The sequence below is a fragment of the Hylobates moloch genome, unplaced genomic scaffold (genome assembly GCF_009828535.3).
Source record: "Hylobates moloch isolate HMO894 unplaced genomic scaffold, HMol_V3 SCAFFOLD_14, whole genome shotgun sequence".
Taxonomy (NCBI): domain Eukaryota; kingdom Metazoa; phylum Chordata; class Mammalia; order Primates; family Hylobatidae; genus Hylobates; species Hylobates moloch.
This window is the reverse complement of record NW_026652289.1, coordinates 89,464,877-89,481,855: the sequence shown is the minus strand read 5'-3', so window position 1 is coordinate 89,481,855 and position 16,979 is coordinate 89,464,877. Positions and strand designations below refer to the sequence as shown.

Below are 16,979 nucleotides of genomic sequence, written 5' to 3'. Positions count from 1 at the left end.
AAAACATTATTAAAATCATAAGGAAGAGAAAATATATTTTTATTAAGTGGAAGTAGATCATTATAAAGGTCTTCACCTCATCATCTTCGTGTTCAGTAGACCAAGGAAGAAGAGGGAGAGAAGGGGTTAGTCTTGCTGTCTCAGGAGTGGCAGAGGCAGAAAAAAGTCCATATATAAGTGGACCCATGCAGTTCAAACCTGTGTTGTTCAAGGCTCAGTTGCAGTAGGAGAAGGAGAAGGAGAAAGGAAGCTATGTCACTTTTGTTGCTTGACAACCTACTTATAGTAAAATGACCCTGATCGGTAAACTGTATCTGAACTAGTTAAAGTATAAATTTCTGTTAAGAGGTTTTAGTTTGAGATTCCCTGAGTACAGTGTCTCTTGTAACAAATATGTCCCTTGGAAGGATTCTAAATCTGTCTGTGAAGTTCTTATAAGACATAGGCATGGTGGCTCACCCCTGTAATCCCAGCACTTTGGCAGACTGAGATGGGAGGATCACTTGAGGCCAGGTGTTTGAGACCAGACTGGGCAGCATGGTGAAGCCCTATCTCTACAAAAAATACAAAAATTAGCTGGGTGTGGTGGCGTGTGCCTGTAGTCCCAGCTACTTGGGAGGCTGGGGTGGGAGGATCACTTGAGCCCGGGAGGTTGATGCTGCAGTGAGCCATGATCATGCCGCTACACTCCAGCCTGGGTGACGAAGCTAGACCCTGTCTTAAAAAAAGAGAGAGAGAGACAGAGAGAGAGAGAGACAGAGAGAGAGAGAGAGAGAGAGACATAGCAGCTAATGTGAGGCATTAGATTTTTGTTTTGTTTTGTTTTGTTTTGAGACAGTCTCGCTGTCGCCCAGGCTGGAGTGCAGTGGCATGATCTAGGCTCACTGCAAGCTCTGCCTTCCGGGTTTACTTATGCCATTCTCCTGCCTCAGCCTCCCGAGTACCTGGGACTACAGGCACCTGCCACCACGCCCGGCTAATGTTTTGTATTTTTAGTAGAGACGGGGTTTCACCATGTTAGCCAGGATGGTCTCAATCTCCTGACCTCGTGATCCACCTGCCTTGGCCTCACAAAGTGCTAGGATTACAGGTGTGAGCCATCGTGCCTGGCCCAGGCATTAAATTTTTAAATGGGTAGTCCCACACCCATTCAATGTAGATCTTGTCTTCTTGCATCTGAGATGTCACTTGGAAGCCAAAGAAAGTATCTTCTGATTTAGAAATGCCAGATTTAGTGAATAAAGGTCCAGCCGGATGGGGTGACGCATGCCTGTAGTCTATCAGTCTAGGACAATGACAAGACAAGTCTCAATCATTTTAGGAGATTTATTTGCCAAAGTTAAGGACGGGCCCGGAGACAGGTCTATGCCTTTTTCTGAAGATGATTTTGATGGCTCTAAATTTAAAGGAGAAAGGGCGGAATATTGAGAAGCACACAGTTTTCACATAAACGAAAGGCGCAGAGGAAAAATGTGAGGAATCTGCATTTTACATAAGATAACACAGACAAAATGGGGTAGGGGAATAATCAGATATGCATTTATGTCTGGCAGGCTGGGTGACTGCACCTGTAAAGATAAGCTATCAATTTGCATTGTCAGGGTGACGTTTTAACAGCTCACCAGAAATTTCCTTGTGGACAAAATGTAGGGGAGGCGTGTAGCTTTTCATCTTGTAGCCATCTTATTTAGGAACCAAAAGGGGGAGGCAGGTTTGTGTGACCCAGTTCCCAGTTTGACTTTTCCCTTTGGCTAAATGAGTTTGGGGTCCCAAAATTTAATTTCCCTTCACAAGTTCCAGCTAGTCTGGAGGCTGAGATGGGAGGATCACTTGCGCCCAGGAGTTTGAAGTTGCAGTGAGCTACGTTCAAACCCGTGAATAGCCACTGCACCCCAGCCTGGCCAACATAGTCACTGTCTCTCAATAAATAAATAAATAACACAGGTCCCATGCAATATCTGGAACATACTCACACTGAAAAAAATATTTGGCTAAGTGCTGTGGCTCAAACCTGTAATCCCAACACTTTGAGGGGCCAAGGTGGGAAGATTGTTTGAGGCCAGGAATTCAAGACCACCAACATAGCCAGATCCCATCTCCAAAAAATTTTTTAAAAATTAACTGGGTTTGGTGGTGCACACTTGTATTACAAGTTACTCGGAAGGCTGAAGTGGGAGAATTGCTTGAATCCAGCAGTTCGAGGCAGCAGTGAGCCATGATCCTGCCACTGCATTCCAGCCTGAGCAATTGAGCAAGACCCTGTCTCTCTTTCTCTCTCTCCCATCCCATATAACACACACACAAACACACACACACACACACACACACACACACACACACACACACACTATAAATATGTATATGGCATTCATATACCTGTAGCCCCAGCTACTTGAGAGGGAGTGTATAGTGTGTGTGTGTGTGTGTGTGTGTGTGTGTGTGTGTGTGTGTGTGTATGTGTATATGTACTCCCTATAGTTCTATATATATATAGGGAGCATATGTATAGGAAGTATATATACTATAGGAAGTGTATATATATACTATATACTGCCTCCCAAGTAGCTGGGATTACGTGTATATAAATATTATATGCATATATATAGTGTGTATATATATGTGTTATATGGGGTGGGGGAGAGAGAGAGAGAAAGACATACAGAGAGAAAGACAGTATAATATACACATACACTATATAGTGTATATATGTATATATAGTCTATATATTTTATTTAAAATTCAAATTGAACTGGACATCTGTATTGTACTTGACAACTCTGCTGGATGGCTATGTGGACAGCTACATGGAAAGCTGCTAGGACTACTGTCTTGGCTGAGCCACAGCTGACACTGCCTTCTGGCAAGCTGTGGTTCCTATTCTATATCCTTCTAAGAGAACCTGATGCCAAGTGAAGCCTATGGTAGTGAAGAAGTTAAGAATACGCCAGCACCAAATATGCCATTTTGGCATATTGATTATTCTGAGCTAAAGGCAACTGAGAACCCACCGACTCCAGGAAAGCTATTTACCTCCACCTCAACTATCCAAAATAAAGTCTAAATTTCCCCTTTTGTAAAGGAAATTTACATTTATACAGGAAATTTTCATTAGTAAAAATGTCTATACAAGGAAGAGAGCTACTCTCTGTACCTGAGAGACTTATCTGCATAAGGCAAACTTTATTTACCACAAATTTCCTCCTCTCCCTTTCCCATGATTTGCCTCCCTCTCAACAGAAGCCTCTAAACCCCTATTTCTTTCTGTAGCTCAGGATGATATGTAAGTCTCAATCATCTGGCTGCTTCCTTGAGTTTCATATTTTTGTGAAACTCCCATGAATATGTATGTAATTAAAACTGTTTTTCTCCTGTTAATCTGCCTCTCAATTTAATTCTCAGGCAGTCACAGAACCTGGAAGGGTAGAAAGAAGCATTTTTTTTCTCCCTTACAATTGTCTTGTGAATATAATTGTTTAGTCGAAATTAAGAAGACCATGAGGCCAGGTGCAGTGGCTCACGCCTGTAATCCCAACACTTTGGGAGGCTGAGGTGGGTGGATTACATGAGGTCAGAAGTTCAAAACCAGCCTGGCCAACATGGTAAAATCCCATTTCTACTAAAAAAATACAAATTAGCTGAGCATGGTGGTGCATGCCTGTAGTCCCAGCTACTGGGGAGGCTGAGGCAGGAGAATTGCTCAAACCCAGGAGGTGGAGGTTGCAGTGAGCCGAGATCACACCACTGCACTCCAGCCTGGGCAACAGAGTGAGACTCCACCTCAAAAGCAAAAAGCATTAATTATAGGAGCAGTGTGAAGAAGAAGAGGTGAGAACGACCCCCTAGGCTGACCAAAGCCCGTGTGCCACCATATCCCCATGCACTGCTGCATCCCTGCAGCCAGCACCTGTGTGCAGCCACCATTGCCACCATACCCAAGAGAAAGGCTGAAGGGGATGCTAAAGAAGATAAGGCCAAGATAAAGGACAAACTACAGGGAAGATCCACAAGATTGTCTGGTAAGCCTGCTCTGCCAAAGCCACAGCTGAAGCCTAAAAAGGCCCCTACAAAGAAGAGAGAGAAAGTATCCAAAGGGGAAAAAGGAAGAGCCAACTCTGACAAAGAGGTGAATAACCCTGCAGAAAATGGAGATGCCAGAACAGAGAAGGCACAGAAAGCTGAAGGTGCTGGAGATGCCAAGTGAAGTGTACGCATTTTTGATAAATCTGTACTTCTGGTGACTGTACAGTTTGAAATACTGTTACATCCCAATGGATTATTCTTGCCTGCTGCACAGAAAAGCCCATACGCTGAAACAGCATTGTTGCAGTAGAGAAAGAGTTCAATTATTGCAAGGCAGCCGAGTGGGCGGACAGAAGACATTTCTCAAATCCATCTCCCTGAAAGCTCAGAAGCTAGGGTTTTTAAGGATAATTTGGCAGACGGGGGGCTAGGGAATGAGTGCTGCTGATTTGTTGAAGATGTAATCACAGGAGTGTCCAAAACAGTCTTTATTGGTTGAGTCAATCTCTGGGTGGGGAGTCACAGGACTGGTTCAGTTAGTTCCTTGGTATGAGTCATGGGTCCAGGTGGACTCAGTTAGTTGCCAGAATGCAAAAGTCTGAAAAACATCTCAAAGACCAATTCCAGGTTCCACAATAGTAAATTATCTATAGGAGCAACTGAGGAAGTCACAAATCTTGTGATCTCTAGCTTCATCACCTCTGAGGAGTAAAGAATTATAGAAAAACCAAAGCAGGGAACAACAGCTAGTTATTGTTTAACTATGCCCACATTTTAGCAGAATTCAGGTCCTTCCCATAATCTTAACCTTGTGGGCTTTCATTAGCCTTACAAAGGCAGTTTAACTCCCCAGACGGGGTCAGTTTGGAGAGGGACGATTATCATCCTTGCTTCAAAGTTAAACTACACGCTGGCTGGGTGGAGTAGTTCATGTCTGTAATCCCAGAACTTTGGGAGATCGAGGTGGGTAGATCACTTAAGCCCAGGAGTTCAAGACCAGCCTAGACAACATAGTGAGATCTCATCTCTACAAAAAATTTAAAAATTAGCTGGGTGTGTTGGCACATGCCTGAGTCTCAGCTACTTGGAAGACTGAGGTGGCAAGATCACTTGAGCCCAGGAACTTGAGGCTGCAGTGAGCTGTGATGGCGCCACTGCACTCCAGACTGGGTGACAGAATGAGACTCTGTCTAAACAACAACAACAACAAAACAAAACAAAACTATAAACTAAATTCCTCCCATAGTTAGCTTGGCCTATGCCCAGGAATGTGAGGTTAGAAGCAAGATGAAGTCAGGTGAGATTTCTCTCACTGTTACAATTTTTGCAAAGGAAGTTTCAATGCTACTTTTTTATTGTTTTATAAAAATACAGAATCCTATTTTACTTTTTTTAAAGTTATGTTGTTAGTAAACAAAACGCTTTTTTTTTTTGCAGGTGGGAGGGGCATATGTCACTAATAGAATGTCTCTGAATCTGGATTGATTAACATTGGGAAAACACCTTTCCCTTCTAGTTTTGAGAGACTTCCTCTCAGCTCCTAGGAGAAGGGATTTATTGATGTTGACACACATAGCCACCGTAGCACAAACACCCTGTAGGTGTGGAAAAACTAAATTAACTTTTATGTCCTTTTCTCTCTTTCTGCCTTCAGCATTGACTTAACTCCTTTAAACCCAGACACCTGTTGGGACCTGACCTCCAATAGTTGGTTACCAGTGTGTCAGGCAATCTGGACTTTCCAATGATGCCACTGAGATGGTACCCCTTGAAAAAGTGGCAATTCCATTTGTACATTGTGAATCTTCAGATAAATTCTGCCATTTTAACTTCATTTCCTGAAAGTCAGGGTCCGCTTGTAAAAATGTGTTAAATAACATGCTAAATGTGGAATGTCAACCGTCACTTGAAACTTTCCCTATTCAGAACATCAGATAAAGATTTCAATAGTTTTTTTATATATATATACTTTAAGTTCTAGGGTTCATGTGCACAACATGCAGGTTTGTTACATAGGTATACATGTGCCATGTTGGTTTGCTGCACCCATCAACTCATCATTTACATTAGGTATTTCTCCTAATGCTATCCCTCCCCCAGCCCCCCAGCCCCCAACAGGCCCTGGTGTGTGATGTTCTCCATCCTGTGTCCATGTGTTCTCATTGTTCAATTCCCACCTATGAGTGAGAACATGTGGTGTTTATTTTTCTGTCCTTGTGATAGTTTGCTGAGAATGATGGTTTCCAGCTTCATCCATGTCCCGGCAAAGAACATGAACTCATCCTTTTTCATGGCTGCATAGTATTCCATGGTGTATATGTGCCACATTTCCTTAATCCAGTCTAACATTGATGGACATTTGGGTTGGTTCCAAGTCTTTGCTATGGTGAATAATGCTGTAATAAACATATGTGTGCATGTGTCTTTATAGTAGAATGATTTATAATCCTTTGGGTATATACCGAGTAATGGGATGGCTGGGTCAAATGGTATTTCTAGTTCTAGATCCTTGAGGAATCACCACACTGTCTTCCACAATGGTTGAACTAATTTACACTCCCACCAACAGTGTAAAAGTGTTCCTATTTCTCCACATTCCTCTCCAGCATCTGTTGTTTCCTGACTTTTTAGTGATCGCCATTCTAACTGGCGTGAGATGGTATCTCATTTTATTTTTGATTTGAATTTCTCTGATGACCAGTGATGATGAGTATTTTTTCATGTGTGTGTTGGATGCATAAATGTCTTCTTTTGAGAAGTGTCTGTTCATATCCTTCGCCCGCTTTTTGATGGGGTTGTTTGTATTTTTCTTGTAAATTTGTTTGAGTTCTTTGTAGATTCTGGATCTTAGCCCTTTGTCAGATGGGTAGATTGCAAAAATGTTCTCCCATTCTGTAGGTTGCCTGTTCACTCTGATGGTAGTTTCTTTTGCTGTGCAGAAGCTCTTTAGTTTAATTAGATCCCATTTGTCTATTTTGGCTTTTCTTGCCATTGCTTTTGGTGTTTTAGTCAGATTTCATTGGTTTTTATAGTGGCTTTCTGATTTTAATGGTCCACTGAAGGAGGAAGTTTGAACGTTGTATACTGTTAACAATTGTCTGCCCATGTCCTGCCTGGAATATCATAATTGTTTATGAAGAGTATCTTTAATAAAGCTGGATGCAGTTTGACTTAGGAAAAAATATTAATTACAAGAGCAAACACTGGAAACAACTAAAGGAAAATGGCTAAGCTAATTACAATGTAATATTTAAATCTTATTTAATTAAATAAATTACATTAAAAAGATAATCACTAATTTTAAAAAGCACTAATGTAATGTTTATATAATATTAAGTGAAAAAGGGCAGAAACAGTATATACATTTTACATATGTATATATCAACTATATTAAAAATACACAAAGAAAAAGTCTGGAAAGAAATAACATAATTCATCAATTCTAAAGATGCATTTTCCACCATCACACACATTCTCTAAAATTGGGTCACATCGTACACCAATGCATTAAATGTAGTGTCCTTTTTTTCTAAAAAGCTATTGGAATATTTGAATTTCCATTAATGTATTACTTTATTTTTTTTTAATGTCAATGAGCTTATCTGGGTAGTGAGATTATGGGTCATTTTGTGTTCTTCTTTGTTCTTCACTATATATTTTTTAAAACTATATTTTAAATTTTTTAGGAGATTGTTATGGGAAACCCTAGGCAAATTTCTGTTATTAACATGTAATGATTTGTTTTCATTTTCTTTTAGTAGGACAATGGAGCTAACAAATAATGATTATTAAGAAATTTTTGATAGGATTTGTGTGATCCTTCCCAGGCTCCGTGTGTGTTTGTACTACAATAGGGAAAGAGTATGTGCAATGTTTGCAGAACACATGTAAGAAGTCACACTCTTCTTCGTTAATGCTTACTTGCTATTTAATGATTCTGTTAGAAAACTGAGATGGAGGCCAGGCGCAGTGGCTCACACCTGTAATCCCAGGACTTTGGGAGGCCAAGGTGGGCGGATCACTTGAGGTCAGGAATTTGAGACCAGCTTGGCCAACACGGCAAAACCCCACCTCTACTAAAAATACAAAAAATAGCTGGGTGTGGTGGTGCGCACCTGTAATCCCAGCTACTCAAGAGGCTGAGGCAGGAGAATCCCTTGAACCCGGGAGGTTGCAATGAGCCGAGATCACGCCATTTCACTCCAGCCTGGATGACAGAGTGAGACTCTGTTTCAAAAAAAAAAAAAAAAGAAAAGAAAAGAAAGCTGAGATGGACTTAATGCTTAGCTCCTTAGTGGTTTCACTGAAGAAATAAAATTGTGTGTGAATGTCACTACTGAAATTGCCTTACATGGGGTTAAGAGAGTTATGATGCAATATGACCAAATGCATACAATATTTGCTTGGTGGAAGTGTTAAGAGAGATCAGAACCCATCTCCCCCTTCCTTCAAGCAATCACTTGGTACTGCCAGGGAAGTATGGCTATGGGTTGTATGCAAACTCTATTCAGCTGTAAGACCATGTAAGCCATATCAGCCTGGGGAGCCTGGACTACACATATACTTGAGATATTCTCAACTTTGACAGGTTAAAAAAAAAGCAATGTGGGTAATATATAAATATTGCATAGCATTGTCTTACATAGGGAATAAAGGAACAATAAAAGTCTTTCAACTGGTTTTTGCCTTTTGGTGTTCTAAAATTTCCATTTCATTTCATTTGAAAGCCTAGTCCAGAGACAGCAGATTCTCTTTATTTTTGGCAAGGTTCTAAATGGCTAAGTGATGTTAGGAAAAGGGAATCCTAGTACACTGTTGGTAGAAATGTACATTGGTACAGCCATTATGAAAAACAGTATGGAGGTTCCTAAAGAAATTAAAAATAAGGCCAGGCATGGTGGCTCATGCCTGCAATCCCAGCACCACGGGAAGCTAAAGCTGGCTGATTGCTTGGGTCCAGGAGTCTGAGACCAGCCTAGGCAACATGGCAAAACCCCGTCTCTACTAAAAATACAAAAAATTAGCCAAGCATGGTGGTGCGTGCCTGTACTCACAGCTACTCAGGAGGCTGAGGTGGGAGAATCACCTGAGCCCCAGAGGTTGAGGCTGCAGTAAGCCAAGACTGCACCACTGCACTCCAGCCTGGGCAGCCAAAGTGAGACCCTGTCTCAAAAAACAAAACTACCATACGATGTAGCAATCCCTCTTCTGGGTTACATTCCCAAAGAAGATGAATTCACCATCTCATAAAGATATCTGTACTCACATGCTCATTCACAATAGCCAAGATATGGAAACATCTAAATGTCATCAAGAGATAAATGGAAAAAGAAACTGTATATATATATAAAATGCAATACTATTCAGCCACTGAAAAGAAGGAGATCCTGTCATTTGCCACAACATGGATGGACTTCAGAGGACATTATGTAAATGAAATAAGCCAGACACAGAAAGAAAAATATTGCCTGATCTCATTTATATGTAGAATCTTTTTTTCTTAAAGTGAAATATATAGAGATAGAGAGTAAAACAGTGGTTACAAGGGGTTGCGGGGGAGGAGAAGAAATGGGAACACATAAGTCAAAGGTTACAAAGTAGCAGGTGTGTAGGATGAACAAGTCTAGTGATCTAATGTGCAGCATAAGGACTAAATAAAATTGTATTCTATTAGGAATTTTTGTTAAATAAGCAGATTTTAGCTGCACTTATCGCACACAAAAAAGTAACTATGTGAGATTATAGATACGTTAATCTGTTTCACAATAGTAGCCATTTTCCTATCCATGTGTATCCCATAATATTGTTATAAACCTCAAAATACACAATAAAATTTATTTTAAAAATAAATGGCTAGGGCCAGGCGCGGTGGCTCACAACTGTAATCCCAGCACTTTGGGAGGCCAAGGCAGGCGGATTATCTGAGGTCAGGAGTTCAAGACCAGCCTGGCCAACATGGTGAAACCCTGTCTCTACTAAAAATACAAAATTAGCCAGGCATAGTGGCAGGCAACTGTAATCCCAGCTACTTTGGAAGCAGAGGCAGGAGAAGCGCTTGAACCTGGGAGGTGGAGGTTGCAGTGAGCCGAGATGCACCATTGCACTCCAGCCTGGGTGACAGAGGGAGACTCCGTCTAAAAACAAAACAAAATAAAATAAAAAATAAACTAAAATAAATAGCTAGGTGATTATCAGAATATCATTTATTTACTAATCTTTTCCATATTGATTTAAAATGATGCCTGAGTAATATATAAAACTCTCGTATATACATTCTTAGACTCTCAATACTGTTCCCTTCAAGTATAGGTTTCTGCATAATATACCAAACTGTTTTAATCACTGTAACTTTGTGATTAAATATCTAATTAGGTCAGTGTATTGGTTATCTATTGCTGCATAACAAGTTACCCCCCAAATTCAGCATCTTAAAGCAACATTTATTATCTCACACAATTTGTGAGGGCCAGGAATCTAGGAGCAGCTTAGCTAGGTGGTCTTGATTCAGGGTTTCTTATGGAGTTGCAGTTAACGTGTTGGTAGGGGTTGCAGGCATCTCAAGGCTTGACTGGGGCTGAAAGATTCACTCCTAACTCATTCCTGTTGCTGTTGGCAGGCATCATTTCCTCATTTGATGTTGGCCAGAGGTTTCGATTCCTTGCCTTGTAGACCTCTCCATAAGGGCTGCTCACAACATGGCAGCTTGCTTCCTCCAGAGTGATAGGACAAAGAGAGACACTTTGATGGGTTGTTTTTCTCTTGTGTAGATTCTGGATATTAGACCTTTGTCAGATTAGTAGATTGCAAAAATTTTCTCCCATTCTGTAGGTTGCCTGTTCACTCTGATGATAGTTTCTTTTGCTGTGCAGAAGTGCTTTGGCTTAATTAGACCTCGTTTGTCAATTTTGGCTTTTGTTGCAATTGATTTTGGTGCTACACACTTTTAAACAACCAGATCTCATGAGAACTCACTCACTATCACAAGAACAGCAAGGGTGATGCCCATCCCCATGATCCAGTCACCTCCCACCAGGTCCCTCCTCCAACACTGGGGATTACAATTTGACATGAGATCAATCCTTTTATGTCCTCTGTTAAGTTTTATATTTTTATTCATCTAGGTCTTGCTTACTTCCTGTTAGGGTTTGTTGTTGTTGTTTTGATTTGTGATCAAAAAAATTTTACTCGTGATATTTTTGAACTGGTTTTGGTTGCAATATAAGAATACTATTAATTTTTATGTATTGTTTGCAATGACTGCCTTAGTGAATGCTCCTATTACTTCTTTTTTTTTTTTTTTTTTTTTTTTTTTTTTTTTTTTTTTTTTTTTTTTTTTTTTTTTTTAATAGAGATGGAGTCTTGCTCTGTCACCCAGGCTGGAGTGCAGTGGTGTGATCTCGGCTCACTGTAACCTCCACCTCCTGGGTTCGAGCGATTCTCCTGCCTCAGTCTCCCAAGTAGCTGGGATTACAGGTGCCTGTCACCATGCCAGGCTTTTTTTTTTTTTTTTTCTGTATTTTTAGTAGAGACGGGGTTTCACCGTGTTAGCTAGAATAGTCTCAATCTCCTGACCTTGTGATCCACCCACCTCAGCCTCCCAAAGGGCTGGGATTACAGGCGTGAGCCACCACGCCTGGCCTATTTCTAATAACTTTTAAGTTGATGCCCTTTGGCTTCCCAGGTATATATGATAATGTCATTTGCAAATAATGACAATTTTATCACCTCCTTTTCAATGTTTAAACCTCATATTTTGGTTTTTTAGCAGACTATACTATCAAACAATTATAATTTTTATGAAAAAAGCTTGGACTAAGACAAAATCTTTCAAACTGGGGAAAATAGTATATAGGAAAACTATTTTACACATTTTATTATTTAGATTGAGGCTTAAATGTGGTATGATATTTCCAAAATACCCCTCCAAAAGCTTAGAACCAAAACTTTCCACTTAAAAAGCTTTCCAGAATTGTAGTTTGTTTAAATATTCCATATCTGCATTGCTTTGAAAGAACTTGAAACAAAGTATGAATTTCAGGTGCAGCCTGACTTTTTTCTTATCATTTCAGATAAAAGTTCAAAGGGAACTTTTCAGAGGGCTTCAGACATATCATTATCCCAAAGAATTTATTAAATAAAGAGCTTTGGATCAGGAAAACAAGAACCCCAAGTTATATAAGGGTGAGTCTTCTGCGAATCTAGAGGACAGGCCACCAGCACAAAAACAACATTACCCCAGCTTTCAGAGGAATGCTGCAGCCTTCGCCAGGCATTGGTTCCTGTCCTTTAACAGTTTCTTAACACTTTCTTGAGCAGTGGGAGTGGCACGTTTTTCACAAGGGAAACTGGGGTAGCAATCTGGAGGGAAGGGGAAGCTACAGGACTTGTCTCAAGGCTACTTCTGCATAGTAAATAATGTGTGTTCTAAATATGCTTTTTTTTTTTTTTTTTGAAACAGGGTCTCACTCTGTTGCCCAGGCTGGAGTGCAGTGGTGCAATCTTAGCTCACTGCAGCCTCCTCCTCCCAGGTTCAAGCGATTTTCCTGCCTCAACCTCCAGAGTAGCTAGGCCCACAGATGCATGCCACCACACCCGTGGGGTTTTTTGTTTCTTTGTTTGTTGTATTTTTAGTAGAGACAGGGTTTTGCCATGTTGGTCAGGCTGGTCTCAAACGCCTGGCCTCAAGTCATCCGCCCACCTCTGTCTCCCAAAGTGCTGCGATTACAGGCATGAGCCACTGCGCCAGACCAAAAATATGCTTTTGTCTATAATTATAAACTTTTGTTTATGTATTAATTACGATTCTGGAGGGGGGTTGTGGGGTTTATGAAAATTGGTTGGTGGGGGGAGCTAAGGCTCTCCCAGGCCATTCCTTCCCCTTGCCAGTGCTATAAAGAACTGTTCTAAATTGATGGAGAGAAGATTTCAAGTGCTATCACAATACACACATGCAAACACACACACACACACAAAGGTAACGTGAGGAGATGGATATGTTAATTTGCTTGACTGTAGTAATTGTTTCATTGTGTTTATGTATATACTACTTAAAATATACACTTTTATTACAAAAAAGAGACAAAAATAAATCATATGGAAATATAAAGCTTAAAAAGATACAATTCTTGCCCTCAAAATAGCATATAGTCTAAACAAAAGGGTAGGGCACAAAGAGAAGGCAAAGCATGAATCAAAGAAAAAGACTGAGGTAACTGCTGATTATGGGCACAGTACATAGCCAACTGTTCCACCTTGAGGTTGCAAATGAAAACATCAATGTTGAAGGCTAAGTTGGTTTTAAATTCTGACTCAACACTGTGTTGATGGTGGCAAAAGACCTCCATGGAAGGGGGTGTAGGAAGAAGGAAGGAGAAGTGTCTTTTTCCTAGCACCCCCGGAAATGAGGTCCTAAGCCCTGTTGAGTCCAGAGAGGCACCTCGTTCCAGCACACAGCTAATTATGTAGCAGCTCTTTGGGAAGAGGGGTTTCAAATCCTCCAGAGAGTTCAACACAGGTCTGGAGACTGAAAACAACCCGGGTGGAGCAGCTTCATTCAGCACTTACTGTGTAAATATGTTATTAAGCACCATATGGGGGATAAAATAGGACAAATATGTATGTTCTCTATCTTCAGAGATATGGTTTGCAGTGGAAGAAGTTTTCCTCTCTGCCACCTCACAATCACACTCGGGATCTTACTTGTGCATAATCATTCAGAAGGATCCACCAAAACAACTGGGCTTGCATTTTCCAGAAGCTTCTTATCCTCGAGACTGTGTGCCCCTTATGAATAGAGTGCAAACAAATGCAACAAAAAATGTAGAAGATGCTCAGCCCATTATTATTATTATTATTATTATTTTCTAGAGACAGGGCATCACTGCAGCCCAGGCTGGAGTGTAGTGGTGCAAACATGGCTCACTGCAGCCTCGACCTCTAGGGCTCAAGCAATCCTCCCACCTCCCAGCCTCCTGAGTAGCTGAGACCACAGGTGTGTGCCACCACGCCTGGCTAATTTTATAATTTTTTGTAGAGATGGGGTCTCCCTGTGATGCTCAGGCTTGTCTCAGACTCCTGGCGTCAAGCAATCCCTCCACCTCAGCCTCCCAAAGTGGTAAGATTACAGGCATGAGCCTGGACAGTTCTCTTTAACTCTCAAATGCCCACATCAGAAAAGACAGTACAAATGTAAGCTGATTTTCCTATTTCTCTGTAGGGGCACTGTGTTGACAACAATTTTTAACCTAATGAATGCCAACTGTGAGCCAATTTAAACCAAATAAACCAGGCCAAGTCATTCTATTACGCAGTAGATCACAGCAAAACCCATTCTAGCCTGGACCACTGGCATCCAAATGATAACCTAAATGCCTGGGGAGAAAGGCCAAGTTAATTAACATTCCACCCTGAACTCTTTTTTTTTTTTTTTTGAGACGGAGTCTCACTGTATCACCCAGGATGGAGTGCAGTGGTGTGACCTCGGCTCACTGAAACCTCTGCCTCCTGGGTTCAAACAATTCTCCTACCTCAGCCTCCTGAGTAGCTGGGGCTACAGGTGCATGCCACCATGCCCGGCTGCTTTTTTGTATATTTAGTAGAGACAGGGTTTCACCATGTTGGCCAGGCTCGGTCTTGAACTCCTGACCTCAAGTGATCCGCCCGCCTCGGCCTCCCAAAGTGCTGGGATTACAGGTGTGAGCCATAGTGCCAGGCCCCTGAACTCTTGATTCTATCCACCATCCCCTCCTCCAAAACCTCTTCCTCCCCAAGCCTTCTCCACCTCAGAAAATGGCAACCCCATCATCCAGCCACTTGCTTCATCCAGAGACTTGGGAGTCTTCTTTAATGCATCTACTTTCTAACTTCCCAGATCTAGTGACCACATCCTGTCAATTCTACCTCCAATTTCTCTTGAATTCATCTACTTCTCTTTCCTCTGGCATCACCCTGATCCAAGTCATCTTTATCTCCCTCTTAGAAAACTGCAATGGCATCATTCTCAGTAAACTATCTCAAGGACAAAAAACCAAGCACCACATGTTCTCACTCATAGGTGGGAATTGAACATTGAGAACTCATGGACACAGGAAGGGGAACATCACACTCCGGGGACTGTTGTGGGGTGGGGGGAGAGGGGAGGGACAGCATTAGGAGATATACCTAATGCTAAATGACGAGTTAATGGGTGCAGCACACCAACATGGCACATGGATATATATGTAACAAACCTGCACATTGTGCACATGTACCCTAAAACCTAAAGTATAATTTAAAAAAAAAAAATGTGGCACATATACACCATGGAATACTATGCAGCCATAAAAAATGATGAGTTTGTGTCCTTTGTAGGGACATGGACGAAACTGGAAAACATCATTCTCAGTAAACTATCACAAGGACAAAAAACCAAACACCGCATGTTCTCACTGATAGGTGGGAATTGAACAATGAGAACTCATGGACACAGGAAGGGGAACATCACACTCCGGGGACTGTTGTGGGTTGGGGGCAGGGGGGAGGGACAGCATTAGGAGATATACCTAATGCTAAATGATGAGTTAATGGGTGCAGCAAACCAACATGGCACATGGATACATATGTAACAAACCTGCCCGTTGTGCACATGTACCCTAAAACCTAAAGTATAATAATAAAAAAATAATAATAATAATAATAAAGAAAGAAAACTGCAATGGCTTCCTAGCTGATCTGCTTACTTCCACTCTTACAGGAATCCATCAGATTCCTCAGAGACCTAATAGGTCTCTTTTTCTCCACATACCTAGCTCATCATAGCACTCATCACAATTTATTTAAATATATATGTATGTATATAGTGACGTATATTTGTTTATGTATGTGTGTGTATATATGTTTATGGAATGTTTCTCTCCTCAGAATTTAATCTCCATGAAGACAAAGTCCATGTCTGATTTTCTTTCTTTTTTTTTTTTTTTTTTTTTTTTTTTGAGACGGAGTTCACTCTTGTTGCCCAGGCTGGAGTGCAATGGCACTATCTTGGCTCACCGCAACCTCCGCCTCCCAGGTTCAAGCGCTTCTCCTGCCTCAGCCTCCCAAGTAGCTGGGATTACAGGCATGTACCACCATGCCTGGCTAATTTTGTATTTTTAGTAGAGACGGGGTTTCTCCATATTGGTCAGGCTGGTCTTCAACTCCCGACCTCAGGTGATCCGCCCACCTCGGCCTCCCAAAGTGCTGGGATTACAGGCGTGAGCCACCGCGCCCGGCCTGATTTTCTTTTACTGAAGTATTATTCCTAGTGCCTAACACAGTACCCAGCATATAGTCAGCATCAATAAAACTTGCTGGAAGAATGAATGAATGAATGAATGAACGAATGCTTTGTGGAATCCCTGCATGACAGAAGTCCTTCTGTTCACAATAGACAACTGTAGTCCAGAGTCCATTCTCTTAAAAGTCTTTCTTTTAACCTCAAAGCCACATGAGTCAATTTCTCAAAGAGAATGTACTTACTCCTCTAAGCTGATTATATAGTGACCTTCTAGCAGAGCCATTTAGGAAGAAAAGAGTCAGATCTCTGACGGAGCCAGACTAGATGGAGAGAAGCCAAATGAGAATTCTCTTTCTAATGCGTTGGAAAGATCTGAAGAAGAAAATGAAACAAAAATCTTAGACTTAGAGCCTTTGAGGAATTCTTGCCATCTGGTGGTAATAATATTAATCTGCAGGCAACCAAGCACTTTTCCTCGGCTTTCTATAATGTCTCAACATTTCTGAAATTGCACAATGATTTTAACTTTGGTGTGGGTCTCCTTTGACTTCATCATGCCCTGTATTCTAGAAATTTATGGCCTTCAGTTCTGGGAAATTTTCTCAAATTATTTCTTTTAGTATTTTTCTTCCAAGTATTTTTTCTTTCTCTTGTTGAAATTTCTATTATATTATTCAGATGTTAGATCTCTGATCTTTTAACTTGC

At 41.1% G+C, this 16,979-nt stretch overlaps 1 protein-coding gene and 1 long non-coding RNA gene across 2 annotated transcripts in view; one reads left to right on the top strand and one right to left on the bottom strand.

The window, feature by feature from the left end:
• The first annotated feature begins 290 nt into the window (after positions 1-290).
• On the top strand, positions 291-4,812 carry LOC116481603 (non-histone chromosomal protein HMG-17). The gene is made up of 2 exons (XM_032753421.2): positions 291-303; positions 3,831-4,812. The coding sequence occupies exons 1-2, from the start codon at positions 291-293 to the stop codon at positions 4,199-4,201; spliced, it is 384 nt and encodes a 127-aa protein (XP_032609312.2). The 3' UTR covers positions 4,202-4,812.
• Positions 4,813-8,843: 4,031 nt separating this feature from the next.
• Positions 8,844-16,979, bottom strand: part of LOC131381158 (uncharacterized) — a 35,787-nt gene continuing 27,651 nt past the window's right edge. Inside the window, exon 3 of the long non-coding RNA XR_009209660.1 lies at positions 8,844-10,154. This is a non-coding gene — a long non-coding RNA (uncharacterized LOC131381158). The remainder of the gene's footprint in view (positions 10,155-16,979) is intronic.